Source organism: Lissotriton helveticus, chromosome 1_1 (genome assembly GCF_964261635.1).
Source record: "Lissotriton helveticus chromosome 1_1, aLisHel1.1, whole genome shotgun sequence".
NCBI classification, from domain to species: domain Eukaryota; kingdom Metazoa; phylum Chordata; class Amphibia; order Caudata; family Salamandridae; genus Lissotriton; species Lissotriton helveticus.
The window spans coordinates 1,103,381,851-1,103,405,989 of record NC_136057.1 but is presented as its reverse complement, the minus strand read 5'-3'; the positions used below and the strand labels follow the sequence as shown (position 1 = coordinate 1,103,405,989).

The 24,139-nt window shown below is 48.6% G+C and overlaps 1 protein-coding gene across 6 annotated transcripts in view; it reads right to left on the bottom strand.

The window, feature by feature from the left end:
• Positions 1 to 24,139, bottom strand: part of OSBPL8 (oxysterol binding protein like 8) — a 1,077,846-nt gene that overhangs the window by 35,522 nt on the left and 1,018,185 nt on the right. For 4 of the 6 annotated variants that reach the window (XM_078678323.1, XM_078678332.1, XM_078678366.1 and 1 more), the window contains 2 exons: positions 19,756 to 19,941; positions 5,079 to 5,175 (listed from right to left, as the gene is read on the bottom strand). In XM_078678323.1, coding sequence (XP_078534449.1) covers positions 5,079 to 5,175; positions 19,756 to 19,941 — 283 coding nt within the window. The remainder of the gene's footprint in view (positions 1 to 5,078; positions 5,176 to 19,755; positions 19,942 to 24,139) is intronic. The other 2 variants (XM_078678342.1, XM_078678360.1) reach the window with 1 other exon arrangement.

Genomic DNA, 24,139 nt, shown 5'->3' with positions numbered 1-24,139 from the left:
CATCATACCTACAAATCTTAGCAGGACCGTGGCACTCTCCAAATACTTTGAGAAGTGCACAGAGAACCTCCTTTCTATGCAAAAGGATAGTCTAATAAAGAGAATCCGCTAGTAAGCCACTTAAAATTAAAAGAATATGAACCACTTTATCACTATTACATCACATTTAGCATCATGTATGCAACACTGAAATGACTGCTTAGTTTAAACATTTGTAATCATCATACTACACTACACATGCAGGCTGCTGGAGTCCCTGCCTCTCAAGGGCTTCTATCTTTTCCTTTCATCGTAAAGCAACCAACACATCAATCTCCTTTGGCTCACACCCTTACTGATTCAGCATATACTCACTTTGCTAAGATATTTTAACTCTTCCTGTTTTAATCATTGAAATCACTTTTCCTCCTCCCTCCCTTAAAGGCGGCTGGTTTATCATAACTCCCGAGAACCCTTTACCAGTATAGAATTTGAATCACATGCCTTTTGCTCACGACTGATCCCCACATTTGGTATGTCCTATTTCCCCCTTTTGATTCTCTAATTTTCACTCGCACATAACCTTAAGATAAACACAGCAAGCACCTGCTGACCTTTTCAGCTACTATTTTCACCTTCTGCACTTCGCTTATCTTGTAATTTCTCTTATGATGACCCACTTTTCTTTTAAAACTATACACACCACGTTATTGTGAGACACAGTTTGGAGTGTAAAATTCACAGAATGAATTACACTTATACCTTGTTTCCCCTTTCGCTGGTAGGCTTCCCCCTCCTCCCTGTGCTAAACCTTTTTTTGGGGGGTATTTGGGGTAGTTTGCGCTTAGACCCCAGTAACTTTTTGTCCACATAAGGTATCCATGCCAAATTTGCGTCCTTTTCTTCCAACATCATGGGGATTTTAAAAGTTCACAGGGTTTGTGAAATCCCCTGGAGGAGACTCAGAAATTAGCCAAAATATAGCAATTTAAATTTTTTTATGTTATAAAAATGGAGGAAAAGTGCTGCAGAAGAAAGAGTCTGTCCTCCCCTCTCCCCCTGCAAATGGTATCAACAAAGGGTTTGTGGTGCTGAAATCACAATATTCCCAGTTTTCAGGGACAGGCAGACTTTTGTCAGAAAACCCAACATTTTCTACACAGTTTTGTCATTTTACTGGTACATAGCCTATTTTTGCTACTTTTTGTGCTTTCAAACTCCTTTCAATTAGTGGTAGAAATGGGTGTGAAACCAATAATTGATCCCAGAAAGCTATACATTTCTGAAACGTAGACAAAATTCTGAATTCAGCAAGGATTCATTTGTGTAGATCCTTCAAGGTTTTTTTAATAAAAACGAAAAGTTGAAAATAAGAAATATTGAAAATGAGTTGAAAAAAACAGCAATGTGTGCCAATCTTTTTACCTGTAACTTCTTCTAAGTATGACAGATTTTTTAAAGCAATATAACGTTACATCAGCTGGACCCTTCTGGTTGTGGGGATATATAGGACTTGTAGGTTTCACCAAGAACCCGAGGAACCCAGAGCTAATAACTGAGCTGCGTCTTGCAATGGTTTTTCATTGTGTACTGGGTATATAGCAATTCATTTGGTAAAACATAAAGAGTGAAAAATCGGTACAGAGGACACCTATGTATTTCTGAAATGGGAACAAACAGTAGTTATTTGCACATCTCCGAAATTGTGGGTACCCATACTAGCATGTGAATTATAGGACATTTTTCAAAGTGATTTTTTTTTACATTTGGAAGGCAGAAATGCATAGAAAGGCAATAGGTAATAACAGTTGCTCTACAATTCGGTGCTGCCCTAAGTCCCCCGATAAAAATGGCCCCTCACCTGTGTGGGTAGGGCTAGTGCCTGCGACAGGAAACAGCCCGAAACGCAACATAGACATATAATATTTCTATAGTGAAAACTGACCGTTTTCGCAATATGACTAGCTGTTGATGTTGGACACTAGCTCAGGGAACCTAGCAAACCTGTATATTTTTTAAAACTAGACACCCAGGGGAATCTAGGATGGGGTGACTTATGTGGCTCTCACTAGGGTCTGTTACCCAGAATCCCTTGCAAACATTGTCCCATTAAAAAAACCTATTTGCCTCACATATCTGTGATGGAAAGTTCTGGAATCTGCGTGGAACCACAACCTTCCACCCGCCCGCATTCCCTAAAGTCTCCCGATAAAAATGGTAGCTCAGTTGTGTGGGTAGGCCTAGTTCCCATGACAGGAAACGGGCCAAAACGCAACGTGGGCACACCACATTTTTACAGTGAAAAAGGACTAGTTTTTGGAAAAGTGTCTAGCTGTGGATTTTGAACCCTAGATCTGCTGGCACCTAGGGAAACCTAGACACCCAGGGGAATCCAGGATTGGGTGACTTGTGTGGCTCTCACCAGGTTCTGTTATCCAGAATCCTTCGCAAACCCCCCACAGGGGTGCACCTGGGATTTTGACCCAGGCACGGCAGTGAGGTATCATCTTACTTGGGAGACCGAGGTGAACGCTGGGTGGTAGGACATTGTGCAGGCACAGTGATCAGACACAAAAATGTGTGGGAAAATGATTTTTTTGTGCTTAATTTTGATTTGAGGTTTACAGGGGATTCTGGGTAGGAAAACGTTGGGGAAAACCATGAAGGCCATACCGCCCTGGACTCCCCAGGGTGTCTAGCTTTCAGAAATGTGTGGGTTTGGTAGGTTTACCTAGATGGCCGCCGAGCCCGGGGACAAAAACCCAGGTGCCCCTCCTTGCCAAACCAGGTTGTTTTGTGAAAGGTAATTTTGATGTCTCCACATTACGTTTTGGGCCCTTGCCTGTCGCGGGTACTTGGCCTACCCACACAAGTGAGGTACCATTTTTATCGGGAGACCTGGGGGAACACTGGGTGGTAGGAAATTTGTGTCAGCCCGGTGATCCGACAACTTTCCCACACAGGAATTTGATAAATATGTGATTTTTTTCAGATACATTTGAGGTTTGCAGGGGTTTCTGGGAAGGAAAATGTTGGGAGATCCACACAAGCCACACCTCCCTGGACTCCTGGGTGTCTGGTTTTCAGAAATGTCTTCGTTTGGTAGGTTTCCTTAGATGGGTGCTGAGCCCAGGACCAAAAACCCAGGTAACCCCCTTGAAACACCAGGTTGTTTTGTGATAGATAGGTGGGCACCAGTGTTTTTGGTCCCGGGTTTGCAGACATCAAGAGGAACTAAAAACCCCAGACATTTCTGAAAACTAGACACCCGTGGGAGTCCAAGGAGGTGTGGCTGGCTTTGATACCCCATCATTTTCCTTCCCAAAATTTGCTGCAAACCTCAAATTTAGCTAAGAGGTCACATTGTCGTCTACTGTCTGTGTGGGAAAGTTGTGGATCACCACACAGCACAAATTCCCAACCACTGATACCTTACTTGTGTGGATGGGCCAATTGCCTATGACATGGAAGGGCCAAAAACGTGTAAAAATTGAGGGGAGCCCAAAGTGGGTCCAACAGGGCAGTTTGTTTATACGTTTTTAGGCTGACGCTACTTTGGGCACCCACACAAGTGAGATATCATTTTTCTCGGGAGACCAAGGGGAATGCTGGGTAGTAGGAAATGTGTGCCTGCACATGATCCTACAACTAACCCACACAAAAATGTGACTATTTTAAGTAAATTTGAGGTTTGCGGGGGATTCTGGGTAAGAAAACGCTGGGGGATCCATGCAAGCCACACCACCAGCCAAGAGTCAGTACACGTACACCACCATACACACACACCACCAGCCAAGGGCCATCCACGCACACCACCAACCAAGCACCAACCACATACATTGCCAGCCAAATGCTATCAATGAACAGTCAGCCAAGCAATATCCATGTACACCACCAGTCAAGCGCCACCCATGCACTCCACCAGCCGAGCACCATCACCGCACACTGCCAGCCAAGCAGGCCCGGACTGGGAACAGTGACCCGTCCTGGCAGATTGGTGCTCGACCAATTACTGGGGTGGGGATTGGGAGGATGCTCCCGCTTTTGTTACTGGGGCCCGATATTGCAGCACTGCTGCAAAACCGTCCCCTCAGTGACAAAACCCCTCCCACGGCCTGAAAACCGGCCCCCACCCCTCCGGCGCACTGGGGAAATGTTGGTTGCCAGCTACGGCTAGTCCGGACCTGCAGCCAAGCACCATCCATGCACACAACCAGCCGAGCTCCAGTCCAAGTACACCACCAGCCTAGCGACAATCTACAAACACGGTCATCAAGCGCGACTCTACCCACACCATTAGTCAAGTGCAGGTCTACACACACCGCCTATTGGCTCATTTCTCTTTCGGCTTCTGTGCAATGACATCAGTGCAATGTGTAGCCTCCCTACACACATCAGCACTGGAACGTCGAATGGCTCCCGGCCGTCCGACGCACCAAAGTGGTTAATTATTTGTTTTATATATGATGCAATAATGGATTGTTTGATTCCCCGTTTCTCTTCTCTGTTCATCACCCAATATTATTTATTATGATTTATCTCAATACCTTTGATTTTTTTATGTCAATTTTAGGAGTTGCTATAAACCTTTGTGTTGATACCTTCTTATAACTAATATATACATCCTTGAAAAAGCCCCAGGCCTGCATTGCTACTCAAGGGGAGAAACATGTGTTAGCTGGTTCATCAATCTTAAAGGAGCCTTACATTTTTGATTAATGCATTTCAACATTATAAATGTACCACTTACAGCAGATGCACTATAATATGGTCTAATATCGCTATAACTGTCTACCTACAGATAGCCTACTAGGTTTACTTTTGTGGGCCGCAGGATTATTGTCCACCTATAGGTTATGACAGTTCGCTCTACAACTAGAGGCATGTAAAAGTAGTATAGTGCCCGGACTTTACCCCTTTCCTTCTACTCTGACAATTGTATAGTCTAATAGTTGTTTTATACGCTATCAAGTGTAAGAATATCTATACAAGGGCAGGAATCAGGTTTTTAGTGTGCATAAGTGAAAATCTGACACCTACATAACAATTCAAATTCCTCTACACTGCCCTCTATTTAAAGGCAAATTAATTACACTGACCGAGCATACCATTGGAGTCCGATGTCTGACTTTCGTCTGGATGGCACCATCGTTTTCAAACTGTACTAAATCATTAAGTGGATCCCATGGTCTGGTACTGAGATAAACAAAGAAAAAGAGCATTAATATCCAATATAGTAGATGCAAAATGCATAGTAGCAAGAGATTACACAAGAGGGTTGAGCATCGGGTTACCTACCGAGCAGGATCTCAAACAACACTCTGCAGTGTGAAAAGTGGCTTAGTTGTCATCAGTCCTAAACAATAGCTTATGGGCCTTGTCCTCACAGAAAAAAGGAACTGCAAAACTCACGTCTAAAAAACCCAAGTTCCATTTCTCAGTAGTAAGTTCTGTATGACATAGTCTCATCTGTCTGAAAAAACAACGCAGATACCTTAAATGTGAGGTGTGGAAGAAACTACACACAATGCACTGGGTTTAACTGATATTGACCATTAACTATTCTGTGGAAGTCAAAACAACACAGTGGTCTAGCACACTAAATTCAGATGTGCAAATAAATTGAAAATAGTTTTACAAAAGTGATCCTTGGTATAGCCTAAACATTCATTTCACATGGTCAGATCTGGTATTTAAACAGAAGGGCAATTCAGAAGAGTTCTTTAAATTCTTTATTGAAGACTTCTATTTTCTGACAGGGTAAAAACTGTAGCCTACACGTTTTGTCCTTGCGGACTTCTTCAGGGCTGACACATGATACAAGTGTGTTGCCGTTTGGGATGATCTCTCAGACACAAGGATGGAAAAGTCCCAAGATGCCATTAGAGGATGCTGAGTGGCCGCAGATTGTACTCCTAAATAAAAGAGCTTCACAGTCTCTTATTAACCTTGGATCCTTTGCCTCAGTTTCTACAATTTTTAGTGTTAACTCGTGGTGTTGGGCATTTAGCCTAATCTTAATTTTGTCCCAATGTTTTTTCTCTCATCAACCAATCAATCATAGCATTTGTAAAGCGCACTACTTACCCGTGAGGGTCTCAAGGCGCTGGGGATGGGGAGTGCTGCTACTGCTCAAAAAGCCAGGTCTTGAGGAGCCTTCTGAAGGTCAGCGGGTCTTGGGTCTGCCGCAGGTGGATGGGGAGGGTGTTCCAGGTTTTGGCGGCGAGGTGGGAGTACGATCTGCCACCGGCGGTCGCTCTTCGGATGCGGGGGACTGTGGCGAGGGCGAGGCCGGCAGAGCAGAGCTGGCGGGTGGGGGTGTATAAGCAGAGTAGTCTGTTGAGATATGCTGATCCGGTGTTGTGGAGTGTCTTATGTGCGTGGGCGAGGAGCTTGAAGGTTATCCTCTTGTTGACGGGGAGCCAGTGCGGGTCTCTCAGGTGGGGTGTGATGTGGCTGCGGCGAGGGATGTCGAGGATCAGGCATGCAGAGGCGTTCTGGATGCGTTGAAGTTGTTTCCGGAGTTTGGCTGAGGCTCCTGCGTAGAGGGTGTTTCTGTAGTCCAACCTGCTGCTTACGAGGGCATGGGTGACCGTTCTTCTCGTTTTGGTGAGGATCCTCTTGTAGATATTGCGGAGCATGCAGAGGGTGTTGAAGCAGGAGGAAGAGACTGCGTTGACCTGCTTAGTCATGGATAGGGTGGAGTCGAGGATGACCCATAGGTTGCTTGCGTGGTCGGTGGGTGTTGGAGCGGTTCCCAGTGTGGTCGGCCACCAGGAGTCGTCCCAGGACGAGGGTTGGATCCGAGGATGAGGACCTCCGTCTTGTCAGAGTTCAGCTTCAGTTGGCTGTTCCTCATCCATTCAGCGACGGCCTACATTCCTTTGTGGAGGTTGGTTTTGGCGGTGTGGGGGTCCTTGGTGAGGGAGAGTATCAGCTAGGTGTCTTCGGCGTAAGAGATGATGAGATCGTGCAGTCGGACGACGTGGGCAAATGGTGCCATGTAGATGTTGAACAGCGTTGGGCTGAGGGATGAGCCCTGGGGCACGCCGCAGATCTCTGTAGATTCGGAGCGGAAGGGGGGAGGCGGACATCTGTGTTCTGCCAGAGAGGAAGAAGGTGGTCCAGTCCAGGGCCTTCTCTTGGATCCCGGCGTCGTGGAGGCATGTGCATAGTGTGGGGTGGCAGACCATGTCGAAGGCGGCTTACAGGTCCAGGAGGATGAGGGCCGCGGTTTCTCCATTGTCTAGCATGGTCCTGATGTCATCTGTGGCGGCGATGAGGGCAGTTTCGGTGCTGTGGTTGCTGCGGAACCCGGACTGGGACAGGTCCAGGATGCTGTTCGCCTTGAAGTAGCGGGTCAGTTGTTTGTTGAGGTCTTCTCGATGACCTTCACCAGGAACGGGAGTACGGAGATGGGCCGTAAATCCTTGAGGTCTGCCATAGGTTTCTTGAGCAAGGCGTTGATCACGGCGTGCTTCTAACTCTCCAGGAAGGTTGCTGTCTCGAAGGAAATGTTGACGGCTTTCCGGAGATGGGGTGCGTTGGCGGTGTTGGCTTTGTTGAAGATGTGGTGTGGGCATGGGTCTGACGGAGATCCGGAGTGAATGCTGTTCATGATTTTGATGGTGTTGTCGTCGTTGTTTATGTTGGTCCAGGAGAGCAGGCGGTTGGTGCGGATGGTGCTCGTGGGGGCGGAGGTCTCAATGGTGGTCGGGGCAGCTGTGGCATTGAAGCTGTCGTGGATGTCTGTGATCTTGCCATGGAAGAAGGTGGCCAGCGAGTCGCACAGGTCTTGTGAATGTGGGATGTCGTTGGTGTTGGAGCGTTCCTTCACGATGTTGAAGAGCTTTTTGCTGTTCTGTGCGTTGTTGTCTAGGCGGACTTTGAAGGAGGCCCTTTTGGCGGATCTGATGAGGTGATCGTTTCTGTGGGTGGCGTTCTTGTGTGCTGCGTAGCTGTCCGGTGTTCGTTCACGGTGCCAGTTCTTCTCTAGCTTTCGGCAGGTTCGCTTGGAGGCCTGGAGGTCTTCAGTAAACCAGCTGGCTTTCTTGCTGGTGTGACTGTTGGAGGGTTTCTTGAACGGGGCGAGGGTGTTGGCGCAGTCGCCGATCCACTGTCTGAGGTTGCGGGCGGTGGGGTCCAGGCGAGGGTGGTGGTTAGCTGGTCTTCTGTGACTTTGCTCCAGCAGCAGCGAGGGATCTGTTGGGTGCGGTGGTGGGTTTCTGGAAGGTGAAGTGGATGCATCGGTGGTCGGTCCAGTGGAGTTCAGTGGTGTGGTTAAAGAAGACGTGGGGGCTAGCGGAGAAGATGGGGTGAAGCGTGTGGCCGGCGGAGTGGGTGGTGTTGTGACGAGTTGTCCGAGTCAAAGGATGTCGAGGTTGTTGAATAGGGTGGTCGAGTTGGCGTTGTTGTTCTCGAGGTGGAAGTTCAGGTCCCCGAGGAGGATGCAGTCCGTGGAGGCGAGGGCGTGTATGCTGACGCAGTCGGCGATGGAGTCGCTGAACTGTAGTCAGGGTCTGGGGGGTCTGTAGACGAGGTTTCCTCTGAGGGTGGTGTTGGGGTCGGCGTGCATCTGGAAGTGCAGGTGTTCGGCGGTGTAGAGGGTGTCGTCGGTGTTGGGCGCCCTGTTCCTGTGGACGATGGCGATTCCTCCTCCTACTCCGTTGGTGGGGTCCCTGCGGGTGATCTTGTAGCCTTCTGGGATGGCTATGGTGATGTCGGGCACCGAGGAGGGGTTAAGCCAGGTCTCCGTCAGGAAGGCAACGTCAGGGGAGGTTGAGTCGAGTAGGTCCCAGAGTTCAACGGCGTGTATGCGGGCAGAGCGGGTGTTGAAGAGACTGCATCTGAGGTAGTTGCGTTCTTTCCTGGTCGGTGGGTTGGTGGGCCGGATTCTGGTGAAACTGCAGGAGAAGGAACCTTGGGTGCGCCTCGGGCCGGCCAGGCAGCAGGTGTGCGATCGTCTGGCGTGGAGTGCGAGGACGGTGCTGGAGGCGTAGCAGAGACAGGCATCGTGGAGTTCGTGGGGGCCAGGGGTTCTAGCGCTGGGCGAGGTCCGGGCGAGGTCCAGGCGCGGGCGAGCGCAGACGGGCTTGCCTTAGGCACGCCAGCAGCCGCCATACAAGGGGGGATGGGAGGGAGGAGCAGCTGGGAGGCGGGGCGGCGAAATGGCGGGATTAAGAGGGAGGCAGAGAAAAAGATGAAATAAGGCAATAATAACAGAATACAGTTAAGTACAGAAAAAGGCAATAACAGGAGCAGGTAAAACAAGTAAAACAGAAAATACAGGGTGCACAGTAAAGCAAGTAAAACAGAAAATACAGGAGGCTGGGACACACTAACACACTGGTGGTGCTGTGCAGCGTGGAGAGCGGCCTACCCTGAAAACAGGGTCACATGTCGCTTGACCATAAATGTTGTTTCAAATGGTCACGTACCCCTTGATACGGGTCTTCAAAATAGCTCATCAGCCTCAAATCGATCACGTTTGCAGAGTGGGTATGGGCTTTAGGGGTATTGAGTCTCCGGTCCCTAGCACCTTGCACATCTTGATATAAAATACTCCACTAAAAGATAGGTGCAATCTGTTCTGCTTCAATCCCTTCCAATTTGCATTGCTATTCGGTGGAAGTAACTTCAATGAAGTAGTACATCTTAGAGTGGATACGCAAAATGACTTATCGGCTTTGTGCTTCTCAACAAATGATGTTCAGGAGTCATTCTAATGGGTTTAGGGTAAACAGATCTGTATTACAGTGTTTGCACAGTGGGCACACTGGAAGAGTGTCTTTATATTAAAAGGAGCCAGATGTTCTGGTCCATTTTATCTCAGTTTGAGGACATACAGAAATAAATACTGATCTCTCTCAGTGAGGGGATTGAGAACATGAGAGCAATTATCAGCAGAATAAAATTGTTGGATTCAACCTATTCCAAGTTGGCCCGAGATCTAGTCAGAGTTACTCTTCAATGACAAACTTGTAAAAATATATGGTATTTATAAAGCGGAAACGTACCCTAAAAGCACCAGAGTATTGTCATTTTTAACCACCAGAGTATTGTCATTTTTAACCAATCAACTCCACCATACATTAACCCATTATGTTTACTACTTCTCTAGTGTGGTCTCTCTCAGAGGGGCAACGTGGGACTGGCTTGGCCAACTACTCTCATTTGTTCACACATTTATATTTTCTTAATGAAGTAGAAAAACAATGAAAAAACCCTTTTTTTTTTTAAACTGTTCTCTAAAGAGAAGGATTTGTTTAGATGATGAGAAATAATTCAAAATTATGTATTTCCTTAATACTATGCACATTCAGCAACCTACATATCGTCATCAAAACTAGACCTAGCAGGAAGTACTCGGGTAATAAGGAAGTCTAGCTTAATTTCTGAAATCCAAAGTTTCCACATCCAAAAGATGGAATTTGGAAAGTGCTACGCAAACAAAATAACGGACGGAATGCTCGATAAATCATACATTCACCCCAGTCAAGAGATCTGGGTAAAATCCATCTTTTGCTCACCATGTCACCCCAGTTTAGACCCTGCCATCTGCAAATCAGTCTTGACCCCGTTTCTTATGGGAATAGTCCAGCCCGAACTGCCAAGTCAGTGCTCTCCATGCCACTGAAGTTAAGCTAGCCTGGCTGATGAGGGGTGAAACCCCGAAAACGGTCCTAGGATACTTGTTTCTAGTCCAGGGAGGACCTGGCCTGGCAGTTCGGGCTGGACTGTTCCCATAGGGAGCAGGGTGAAGGCTGATTTGGCATATGGCTGGGTTCAAACTGGAAGGCATGGGGAGCAAAAACAATGGATTTAGGGCCAGATCTCTGTACTGGGGTGGATATATGACATTGTTCTGCATTCTGTCCATTAATTGTTCTTTTTGAAAACAATCTGGAAGGCATTACTGCAGACTTTAGCCTCTTACGATCGCACAAGTTACTACTTGTGCAACGATATATCTGTAAGAGACATTAGTTAGTGATAGATTCCTTACCTTAGAATATCCCCAGGCGTCAGACTTGATCCGGAAAATTTTGCGTAGCAATACCCCTGCGTGCCGGCAGTCGTCGTCCGCGGCTCCGCCTCCATCGTCGGCGTCGTTAGCGCCGGATTGACGTTGTCGGAGTACTTAGACGCCACCTATGCGCGCTGACGTCAGTTCTGATACACAGCTTTTCCGCGCCAGATACGCAGAGCCATGATAGAACCAACACTGGTGCCATGAACTAGGGCCCTGAAAGGGGATGACCGTAACCCTAGATATCGGTTCGCAGAACGGGGAGGATGGGTGGGTCGGTAAGGAATCTATCACTAACTAATGTCTCTTACAGATATATCGTTACACAAGTAGTAACTTGTGCATCTGAAAGAGACACGTTAGTGATAGATACTTTACCTTAGAATAGATACCCCAGCAATACCAACCCCGGTGGTGGGTCTGCGAACCAATAATAACACCAGAAAGTCCTGGAGGACGGAACGGCCAAAGAAGCCATCCCTCCGGACTTGGCTGTCCAGGCAGTAGTGTCGTGCAAACGTGTGCAGCGAGGCCCACGTAGCTGCTTGGCAAATGTCCTGCATGGGCACTCCCCGGCCCAGGGCAGTGGTAGTCGCCGCGGCCCGAGTGGAATGAGCCCTCAATCCAACAGGGGGCTCCTTCTTAGCCAAGGAGTAACATGCCTGGATACACAAGATGATCCACCGGGAGATGGTCCGCTTGTGCACCGCCTTTCCCTTCTTAGCGCCCACGTAACCAACAAAGAGTTGGTCATCCACCCAGAACTGGCGTGTGCGATCTGGATAGTAAGAGAGCGCACGTTTTGGGTCCAGACGGTGGAGCCTCTCTTCCTCTTTCGAGGGATGCAGAGGCGGAAAGAAGGTGGGCAAGGTAATGGACTGCCCGATGTGGAAGGCCGTGACAACCTTGGGCAGGAAAGAAGGTCTCGTCCGCAACACAACCTTATCCGGATGAACAGAGAGGAAAGGAGGTGTGGAAGAAAGGGCCTGTAGCTCACTCACTCTCCTGGCAGAGGTGATGGCAACCAGGAAAGCAGTCTTCAAAGTAAGAAGACGGAGAGGACAGTTATGGAGCGGCTCAAAGGGAGCACACATAAGGTAAGTAAGAACAAGGTTCAAGTCCCACTGGGGCATCACGAAAGGAACAGGAGGGAACATGTGTGTGATGCCCTTCAAAAACCTATTTACAATAGGGGACTTGAACAAAGAAGGGTGATCAGGTAGCCTAAAGAAGGCGGAAAGGGCAGAAAGGTAGCCCTTGATAGTGCCCAGAGCAGAGCCCTGCTGGGCAAGAGAAAGAAGGTAGAGGAGAACCTCAGAAAGAGGGGCAGAGAGTGGATCCACAGCCTTTGCTGTGCACCATGCCACAAATCTGTTCCACCTGCAGGTGTATACCGACTTTGTGGAAGGACGCCTGGCTGCCAGAATGACATTACAGACTTCGGGAGGCAAGTCAAATGGCCTCAACTGCCGCCGCTCAATCTCCAAGGTTGTAGGTGGAGACTGGACAGGTTCGGTGGAGAACCGTCCCCTGCTGCTGCGACAGAAGGTCCTCCCGAAGAGGCAGACGAATCGGGGGATCGACTGACATGCTGAGTAGCTCGGGATACCAGTATCGTCGTGCCCAGTCCGGAGCCACAAGGATAACCTGGGCCCGGTCGCGCCTGATCTTCTTCAGCACTCTGGGCAGAAGTGGTATAGGCGGAAAGGCGTACAACAGACCGCAACTCCAATCGCGACCAAAAGCGTCTCCAAGCGAGTGCCGCCTTGGAAATTCCAACGCGCAGAACTGATGACATTGCGCGTTCTCTTCTGTGGCGAATAGATCTAACCAAGGCTCTCCCCATTGCTGAAAGAGGCCTTGCGCCATGTCCGAGTTCAGACGCCATTCATGATCCATCATGCACCGACGGCTGAGTTTTCCGCCCTGGCGTTCAACGAACCTGCCAGGTGTTGAACTACCAGGGTCATGCCCTGATGTTCCAGCCAATGCCAGAGGCGCAGAGCCTCCTGGCATAGGGTCCATGACCCCACCCCGCCCTGTTTGTTGCAGTACCACATGGCGGTGGTGTTGTCCGTGAACACCTGCACTACACTCCCGCGGACAGAGGGGAGGAATGCTTTCAGTGCTAGACGGATCGCCCGCAGCTCCAAAAAGTTGATATGGAGCTGGGGCTCCGCCGGAGACCAGAGGCCTCTGATCTCCGCCTCTCCCATGTGGCCTCCCCAGCCCTGGAGGGACGCGTCCGTCACTACCACGTGCTCCGGATGGGGTAGGGAGAAGGAACTGCCACTGACCCAATCGCGGTCCGTGAGCCACCACTGCAACTGTCTCGCAGTGCCCTCCGAGATCAAGACATGATCGGACAGGTCGCCCTGATGCTGGGCCCACTGAATATTCAGGTCCCACTGCAGAGCCCGCATCCGCCACCGGGCGTGATGCACCAGAAGGATGCAGGAGGCCATCAGCCCCAGAAGCCGCAGCGTCAACCTGACCGAGACTCGGGATAAAGGCTGAAAGATCGGAATCAGAGCCTGAATATCCCGAACCCGCTGCTCGGGAGGATAAACCCGAAACTGCGCCGAGTCTAGAACCGCTCCGATGAAGAGGAGCTTCTGAGAGGGACACAGGTGCGATTTCGGCACATTGATGGAGAACCCCAGCAAGTGCAGGAGGTCGGCCGTACTCTGGAGGTGGCTGACGACTGTCTGGGGCAAGCCCGCCTTCAACAACCAGTCGTCGAGGTAGGGGAAGACTGGCACCCCTAACCTGCGCAGATGAGCTGCGACCACCGCCATCACCTTCGTGAACACCCGTGGGGCGCTTGTAAGGCCAAAGGGGAGCACGGTACACTGAAAGTGCTCGTGGCCTACCGTGAACCGCAGGTAACGCCGGTGGACCGGCAGGACGGGGATGTGAAAGTAAGCGTCCTGCAAGTCCAACGCTACCATCCTGTCTCCGGGGCAGCTAAGACCTGAGTCAAAGTCAGCATCTTGAACTTCTCCTTCCGGAGGAAGCCGTTGACGTTCCGTAGGTCCAAGATAGGGCGTAGGCCCCCTTTGCCCTTCATGGGTACCAGAAAGTAGTGGGAGTAACAACCACACCCTACTTCTGGCCCAGGAACGCGCTCGATGGCCCCCTCGGCCAAGAGGGCCGTGACTTCCTCTTGCAGAAGTTGCAAGTGATCCCCCGACACGCGGTGGAATTGTGGTGGCATGGCTGGAGGGGACTCCTCGAAGGGGTTGAGAGTAGCCCCTTCGGACGATTTGCAGCACCCACCTGTCCGACGTGACATTGCCCCAGTGAAAGAGGTGATGGCGAACCCTGCCACCCACCGGCGTCACATGGGCCTGAAAACACAGACTAGGAAGGTTTTGAGGCAGGTGCTGCGGAGGGAGGTGTGGACTGGCTTCGCCGTTGTCCCCGACCGCCGTTACGGTGGTTTCCACGGCCGCCACTGCGCTGTTGAACATTCTGCGGTGCGTGGCTGGCAGCTCGTGTGGGGGCACCCCGTCCGTGGCCACGAAAGGAGCGAAAGGCACCCGTTTGCTGGCGTTTGTGCTGAGAGGCCCAAGGACTTGGCCATAGCCCTGGAGTCCCTAAAACGCTCAAGCGCATGGTCTGCCTTGTCGCCAAAGAGGCGACGGCCATCGAACGGCATGTCCAGAAGAGTGGACTGGACATCGACCGAAAAGTTGGCGGTCCTCAACCAGGCGTGGCGTCGAACCGCCACCGTCGTTGCCATCGCCCTGCCCAGTGAGTCCGTGGTATCCAGCCTACACCGGATGGAATATCGCGCTGCATCTCGACCCTCCGCAAGGGCTTGGGCGAGTTTAGCCCGGACCTCCTCCGGACATTGTGGAAGCACGTCCGCGACCGTGTCCCACAGGGTGTGGGTGAAGCGGCACAAGAGGCATGCGGTATTGACAGACCGCAGTCCCAAACTCAGGGACGAGAACACCTTCTTCCCGAACTGCTCGTACCTCTTTGATTCCCGATCGGGCGGGGCCGTCGGGAATGCTGTCTGGGAAGTAGAGGCCTGGATGACCAGGCTCTCGGGGGTGGGATGGGTGGACAAAAAGAAAGGGTCGCCCGGAGCCGGGCGGTAGCGTCTGGCCACGTTCCTATCCACAGGCGGACCTGTGGCGTGCTTGGACCAAGTGCCCACAAGAACGTCAAACAAGGTTTCATTAAACGGCAGCAGAGGCTCACTGGAGCTTGCCTGCGGTTTAAGGACCTCAGTGAGGAGATTAGTCCTCACGGCCGCGACGGGGAGCTCAAGGTTTAGGGCCTTGGCTGCCCTCGTCAACACTACACTGTAAGCAGCCCCCTCCTCCGTAGCCACGGTGGGAGGGGAGACAAATCCAGTGTCTGGCGAAGTGTCAATACCACTGCCCACCCCAAGCTCATATGTCCAGTCCCCTTGAGACTGGCACTCCTCTGCCAGAGGGTCCTCAGACCCCTCCCAATCACCCTCGTCACCCATCTCCTGTAGAACAGGGTCAACAGATGGGGCCTCCTCATGGAAATAAAAATCTCCTGAGGCCGTCGGAAGCGGCGCCCGGAGGCGCCGTTCCGGCGCCAGAGTCGGACCGAAGGGTACATTGGGGACGGCGTCCACAGGGGGCGCCACCCGCAGGGCCGGTGAGGTCGACCGGCGACGACCCAGATCCGGAAGCGGATCCGGTGAGGTCCTGCAGCGCCGGGACCGAAGTCGCCGGTGGCGCCGGGGCCGAAGCACCCTCCGGCGTCGGGACCGGAGCACACGACCCGCTAGGGCCTCCAGCCGGGGCCGTTGGGCCCGGAGGCGCCACGGGACCAGGCTGAGAAGGGAGGGACCTCATGGCCATGAGGTACCGCTCGACCCCCTCCGGCGTCGCGTCATGCCCCGGGACCCGAAGGTGTGGGGCAGGCGGCGACGCCTGCGACTCAGTCGGAGCCGCGCGGGTGGTGTCACCCGAACCCCCGGCCGCATTGTGCGAGCGTCGGGGTGAGTCGGAGGAACGATGATGCCTCTCCGACCTCTCATGCCTCTTACCTGAGGACTTGGATCCCGACGACCGATGTTCACTCCCGGAGCTGCGAGGACTCCGACCCCGCGACCGGTCCCTCGACCTCCCATGGGACCGGGACCTTGAGCGGCGCTCGAGCCGCTTGCGGGACCGCTCCCGCCTAGCCTTCGACGTCAGGGCCCGGCAGTGGGAGCAGGTGCGGTCGTCGTGGTCGAGGCCCAAACACTTCAGGCACCGGTGTTAGGGGTCGGTAACCGACATCAGTCGGTCGCACTTGGAACAGGGTTTAAACCCGGGCATCCCTACCGGCACCGTCGGATTCGAAGACTCGAAAAGAACAATGATCAAAAGATCAAAAAAGTTTAGTCAAAAAATGACTAAGGGGTAGAGCTTCTCCGGATCTGCGCTAGCTGGCGCGGAAAAAAGAAGAACTGACGTCAGCGCGCATGGGCGGCGTCTAAGTACTCCGACGACGTCATTCCGGCGCGAACAACGCCGACGACGGACGCGGAGCCGCGGACTACGCCTGCCGGCGCGCAGGGGTATTGCTACGCAAAATTTTCCGGATCCAGTCTGACGCCTGGGGATATTCTAAGGTAAGGAATCTATCACTAACGTGTCTCTTTCAGATAACTATTTACTTTCGCAAGGCTGGCTTAGGGATCTATGTTACATGTTAGTACCCTTAAAAAAATAGGTTTTAGCTACAAATTCTTGTTTATTGCTAATGCTTTATTGTAAAGGGCTCTAGTTTTTTTTACATACTAAAAAATATTTAATAAATCGATAAAATGACAAACTCAACAGTACACACAAATGACAACTTCAAAATCGGATACTGTCTAACTCATCGATGTGCCCAGTGACAATTATTAAATATTTGACTTTCTAGTGCAAGCAGCATACTTTGATTATAGAACCACCCCACCTTTTGTTGCAGTTTTTAAAATGAAGATATACTGAACAGTTCATTCTTAGGCTGTAGACTGAAATGGACTGACTGTGCTGGTGTCCATCCTGCGACATTGGCTGATGGACTTGGTGTCCAATGAGCTCAATGGCCTTTAAGAGTTTACAGGCAAGTCCTTCTCGATCAAAGTTTTGATAAATGTAATAATTTATGTTGCTCATATTATGGCACTATTGTACTATAACCCGTGATGGAACACAGCTCCAGATCCTCTTCCTGTGAATTCCCTCCACGCGTTGCCTAGGACAGTATGCCGACAACATGCCTCTGTGGCTGGATGCTTGGACAAAATCTGCAGTGAGATGGGGCAAGTTGGGTGATTCTCTACCCCCACCCACCCAAAAATAGTGCGGAGTCCAAATACCTCACATCAAGCATTTCTATTTATTGAATGAAGTCCTCGCTTGCAGCAGGTGTCGAACTCAGCCGGCTCCTGCCGCACCGTCCTTCACAAGTTGGCCAAGAGATAACCGAGATCTGAAAGCTTTTCACTTTCTCAAGCTCGGCAAGTAAGTAAGTTGCGTAGGTATGTGTGAGCGCCCTCAGAGTGCATGTCTAGGTATGCAATTACACTACCAATGAACAATTGAATGGCATGCAATACATAATGAATAGTTTCTTTGCACTTCATAATAGGTGTTAATTGTCATCCAGTTCTACAGTAACCATTTTATCAGCCCTAATTAGGAGCATGAAGAATTCAGTAAACACTTAAGTATTCAAGCTTGGGTCTCTGCAGGTTATATGAAACTGTCTGCAAGGAATGGAGCTTGTGACGCGCAGATTGCATAAAGATTCCTACAATTCACACATCAAATTATTACCGAGGCATCACACTAGCAGACAAACGTATGATTTAAAGATTGCACAGTGCTGTCATAGAACAGATAAAACTTGTGACCAGCAGATTATACACAGAGCTAAGCAGAAAGTTTTTTAACCACCCAAGCCATTTCAACAGACTTGCTGAATGCATAAAACTCAACAGGTGCCTTCAAGCTGCAGCCTCCTTAAAATGCAGGCTCTTTGTAACCAAAGAAGTCAGAAGTTTAGATTTCTCGCAAGTCAGACTCACACCTCTATCCTTCTCAAGTTAGTAACAGTAAGTATTTTATCTACAGGACTTAGAAACTGAAAATGCCTGGCAATATGTGCTATCTAAAACAAGTAAATTGCCTTCAACCCATAGGACTCTGCTCTTTAATGTTACCATTTCTTCCGGCAGCCATTATATGCTTGCCCAGGCTCATTCTCCAATTTGTCGGATGCAAGAGCAATATTTATCCATTTCCAGCTGACCACAGCTCTCACATGGTCATGGCACATTAAAAGTCACGGATGGACAGACACCTAGAAGCATGACCGCATTCAATTCTTCTCTTTGATGCATAAATTCAGATTTGTGGCGAGATATCAGCCATGGTTTGTTCAAGTGAATGAAATGTGTACTGAATAGAGTCTGATTCCTCTTCCAACATATCTGGAAGGGCATTTGAGAGGATTAGCAGACTGAGGTGACAGCTCTAGAAGAAGAACCGGAAAGATTATTTTGCAGGGCAGGTAGCAGTGAAGAGACTTGTAGACCGTGCACAGGATTATAAATTGGATTCCGGCACCCAAGGGGAATGTGCTCATAGGACAGAGTGTATGGTTTTTTTTCAGATGCACCAGAAGATGGTCAGCTGCATTATGGACTTTCTGAAGTCACTCTAGCATTCGACCAAGCCCAAAGACAAGGTATTGGGTGAAATCTATTTTGTAAGGAGAGGTTTATGTTGCATTCAACTCAAAGACTTGTATTTCTCATGAACCAGTATCCTCACCTAATGGGAAGAATTAACTGAAGATGCCCCTCAAAGAGAAAAGTGTTTAGAGCTGTAAGGAAGTTGAGGACTTTGAACATGTCTAATGTAAATTATTAAGTGTTTAAAGTACTCTGTGGTCTAGGTTGCTGTCCGGAAAAGGGGAAACACTGTTAAAGTTATTAATCACAGGATGATCCCATGCTGGATAAGTAGAGTTTGTAGTAACACCTGCATCAGTTTTCTCCCCGTTTCCCTTCGTTGCGATTTTCATGCACAGACAAAACCATGGACTCCACTCGGGAGCTTAAACATTGACTCAAGCAATATCAAGGTGTACGTTGAGCATTACTGGCTCATTAAGTATCAGTCAACTTTGTTTCCGTGCTCATCAATTAGTTCCTTTACCTATCGCCGGCAGATGTGACTGCAGAAAAGTCCCAAAACAGTCAAAGAGTTCATGCATTCGCCTCAGGCGTGTAATAAGAGTCCATAGTATATGTAAAATGTGACACACAGGTTGCATGCATCTTGATTTTATTCGAGTGAGCGCTTACCATCAAACGTTGCTGTCCTTGAAGTAAACTTTACACCATAGGACATTGAAAGTGAGCATGTGCAGGGCAACAGCTAGGAAGATAAACAAGTCGAGAAGCAGCAAAAAAATAAGAACAAAAAAACCTCACACCATTTCTTGAACACTCGATACCAAAAGTGAAAAAGAGTACATAAGGAAAGATACTCGCACACTAGAACATAAAATGAAAAGCTTCAGTTCCTGATCTCCCCACAGGGTGGCAGTGTTATCAACAAGATAGACATTTTAAGGCTGTAGGAACTTATTTGTGCCGGATGACGTTGGAAAAAACTCATAAGTAGCACGCAAAGATTATTAGAGGAGCAGAACTATATTTGCAATTTCTTCACTGCTTAGAATAACAGATAAACGTTTCCATTACTTACTCTGCATATCTGTATTGCCACTCTCCCGTGATTAGGTCTTGTTCGAATAACTTGCATACCCACTCCTCGCCTTTCGCCTTCCTCTCTTTGGCAGCTTTTCTTTGAGCCTCCTCCAGGACAAACTTCTCCTGAGTAGCATCAGTTTGGTCTTTGTTGTTTATGGCTCGGGTCACGTTTTGCCATAGTCTGATAAAAGGATGAATGTTGTTTTATTAGAAATGTTTTAGCTACTTAATACATGCAATGCACAGTTTAGCTAGGGTGGAGAAACATTTGCTTTGAGCATTTAAATGAGATTACACGGTACTTGAAAGAAGCAGCAATATGGAATGAATCACATACAAGTAGAAACGGTTTGTTTTAAAACCATATAATGCTTTAAGTCGAAGTCTAATCAGAGTGGCGTTTACAACGTTGTCGCTTCGACTGGAGGAACAGTCAAGGGATATAAAATAAACAAGCATTGGAAATGCAATAGGTCTCGCATTAGAAAAGTTGTAGCTATTGGTCTTGTAAATGAAAATGTGTATTTATGTGTTGGTTTTTAAAATAGCTAAATTGATAGCTTTGTCATTTACAATGCCAATAGTTATAACTTTCGCGAATGTGACACCTATAGCATTTGTAATGCAACATGTTTTGTATTTACGTGACTTAGATGGCAGCTCTGGTCGTTAGGCCACATCTGCGGTTTACCTGCAGCACAGAGTACTACTACATTAAGTGGTGTGACAAGCAGAAGTAAAAGAACTCCAGTTTCATTCTACCATTTCACATGAAGCTAATTAAGGCTGATATACAAACCACATGATTTAGTTAAGCACAGCAGAAGTTGCCATCAACAACTGACGCAGATGATCGACAGGCTTATTACAGAAACATGTCTTCACATTACGGTGTCAATCCCACCGAAAGGCCTTGTACATAGTACCTGGGGGAAGCACACACCATACTATGGCTGGCTTCGGACAAATGTAATTTGCCAGCAATCTGCCAAGGTTATCAATGTGACAGCACTCTTCATAAGAGCAGGCTGGCTACACGTGGCCTGGTTAATTTTACCATTAACATCATGGCCGTTTTCAAAACTATAATTCAACATAAAATCAGAAATGTCACTCGAGACCTTGCCACACATTTGGCCAGTCTGCACTTATTTCGCTTGAGCCATAGTGTTAGGCTTGTTAACTAGCCAAGAAAATGCTCTTACGTATAACTCATAAGTGCTAGCTTTTTGCCTCATTTATGTATTTTCCAAAACATTAGTAAGAAAAAAATACTACCTGTACCTTTCACAAGTACAGTTACTGAAACCTAGAAACAATCCAGACAATAGCAGGAAATGAAGAAAAACGCCCTGGCCATTTGATGTTAAAAAAAGGCTGATTGGTTAACGAAAATGACCAAGCAAAACTCACCCGTCCCTTTCAGAGAGCTACCTTCGACCTCGTCTTATTTTTAGGTGCTTTACGTTGCACACAGCATCACATGACATGATGCAACTGCTAGAATGAAAACTGCCTCTTGAAATCAGAAGCACGCTAAAGGGGGAAATAGTAGTGAAAGGACACGTGCTCGGTGTGTAAAATGTATTTAGGACTCGATGCGTATATATTAAAAAAAAAAAAATCACAACATCTGTGCTTAACCACATAAGCGCTAGCGAAATTCCGCTCCTGTGCTCATGTTTTAAAAAACCCATTATTCATGACGAGCTGGGCTCGTCATGAGCGTGCGAGGAGGCTACCTCATGACGAGCCCAGCTCGTCATGAGCGTCGAAGGGGTTAATTCTCAGTTGTTTACATACAAAAAAGGAGCAAAACTGAGTGAAGTTGGGCTTCAATACTACACATTTTCCGTTACTTGGAAATTTTAGAATATGTAAAAATAAAAGCCAGCTTGCCATTCCCTCTTCCCCGCCACCACGTATGTTATGAAAACTGAGACTGGTATAAAAAAATCGGAGCATTCAGTGGAGGCTGGTAGGGGACAGGGGGTGGGAGGGTGCTAGGAAAACAAGACGGAGGGAAGGAAGAGAAGGGGAGGGGGGAGGAGAAAAGCGACACGGCGGGCAGGGGAGGGGGCGGAGCGGGGAGAGCCAAAATTACAGAAATGCAGCTTTCCAAAAGCAATAGACGAAGTGCTGCAGAACTGGAAGCTGCCGGAGCCGCACTAAATGCACATTAGGACTGGAAGGAGAAAAGCGTAACTTCTCACGAGCCCAGTTACTTTCACACAAAAAATCGAAACATTCAGTGGAGGCTGGTAGGGGACAGGGGGGTGGGGGTGGGAGGGTGCTAGGAAAACAAGACGGAGGGAAGGCAGAGAAGGGGAGGGGGGAGGATAAATGCGACACGGCGGGCAGGGGAGGGGGCGGAGCGGGGAGAGCGGCGATGAGGGTGTGAAGCAGCAGGGGCCTTTGAAGTGAAGCTAAGCTTCACTTCAAAGGTGTGGGAGGAGTGCTGCTGGGAACAGATGGCGATTTGATGATGTGCACGCGCATTTTAGGTCAATGCGCTTGCGCATTGACCTAAAAGCGCACGGGCACAGCATCAAATCGCCAGTCAATCGCCAGTCTAGGTAAAGCTTATTTAAGCCCCTATAGTCTCGCTCTGCTCAATGCGCATGCGCATTGAGAGGCGAGACCTAAAAATCTTATAACATCTTTGCATGTTTTTCTATTTTTCCATTAAGCCGTTATTACTCTTCCTCCTTACATATCTGGAGGAACAGACCTCTATTCTAATCCTTTAAATGTAACATTCTATTGAAGTTCTTGCTCAGGGCGCAAGTCCTTAAAAAGATAGTGGCGGGGATTAATCAGAATAAGCAAAGTGAAACGACGGCACATGACGTCACAGGACGGGATGTAGGCACCAAATCCTTCCATTTAAAAGCGATGGACTATTTTCCCTTCCTTGCTCGAAATGGCCGCCTCCTTTCACAGTTACCCAAGCTTCATCAGTGAAAAGACTGCTGCCTCAGAGGTGACAGACACGTATTTTAAGAGGTTCAACACTTGCATGATTTTCTTTTGACAGGCATTTGTCTGCCTTGAGTCGAATTACTTAAGAGGTGGTCGGGCTGCTCTAAATAACAGAGTCACCTGGCTACAACTGTACAGGTTCAACTCTAACATCTGAAAAACTAAAGATTCATCCAAAGTCCAGCAGTTTGAAAATGGCCCCATATCTTTTTCGCTTCGTTTTTATGACTCAATAACCAGGATTCATCTCGAAATCATCACTGCATGGATTTAATTCTGATGTCCAGCGAATGATTTACTGAACCGACGTCAAAGCAAGGCAATATTTCTTATTTGTGATTCACAAGAGTGTAAACTTATATTCAATACCTGCCTTAGTGATAGAGCAAAGGAAACTGAGCCTTTCTTCCATAGTGTGTCTGAGAAAGTTATTGGAAAAACAGGAGATGGGAAAATGAATGACATGACCGAGAGAAGGCTGGGTTTGACGGAGGTTGAGGCCCGTGAACGAGGAGGAGGAGAAGGGTGCATCAGAAGGGTTCATGAGGAAAAACCGGGCTTGAGAGAAGGAAAGGCGTGTGTGCATGTGTGTGAGGGGGGTTGTTAGTGAGAGGTGGGTAAGAGAAAGATGTCAGCGAGTGTGAGACAGACGGTAAGAGGAGTGCGTGAGACTGAAGAATCTCCTAAGGATGTCGCAATCTTTTTATTTTATAAAAGATGGACAAAAGGAAGGTTTGAGAAAAATGACAGTGCAGAGGAGAGAGGTGTGTGTAGGTAGTTAACTAGTGGAAAGCGTGACAGGAAGAGAGATCAGGGTGTCAGGAAGTGGTGTATATGGGGTATGTGGAACAATTTAGAGGTGAATATGTCTTGCAACTGTGCAAGAAGAGGGAGTGTGAGTTAAGAGAGCAGGTGTGGCAAATAGAGGATGATGCGCGGGACAGCTAAGTGGAATGGCAATGTTTGAAGAATGGAATAACAGGTGGATGGCTAGTGGTCATCCTCCAGGGAGCTGCATGTTAGTAACGCAAGTAGCCACTATTATGGCACGACTGTTAGAGGGGGCTGGAGAGTCGTGTGCTTTCTTGTAGGATGGCAAAAACAACTGCACTTGCTCTAAGTAAAGAGCGGCCTAGAAGGAAGAGATAGGCGCACATGAGAGGATATGGAGAGCCTGAAAAATAAGAGCAAAACATAGATAAGAGTGAGACATTAAGTGTAGAAGTATGATTCAAAGTTAGAAAAGGAGGCGCCAGAAAGGGGAGTATGTGGAGAGGAGGATAAAGGGAGAGGCTAAAAAGAAAAAGTTAAATTAAACTAGAGGAAGAGATGAACATAGAAACAAGGAGGTGAATAGGAGTGAGAGAAAGGGCCAGAGGGAGAGGCTGGGAGGAGAA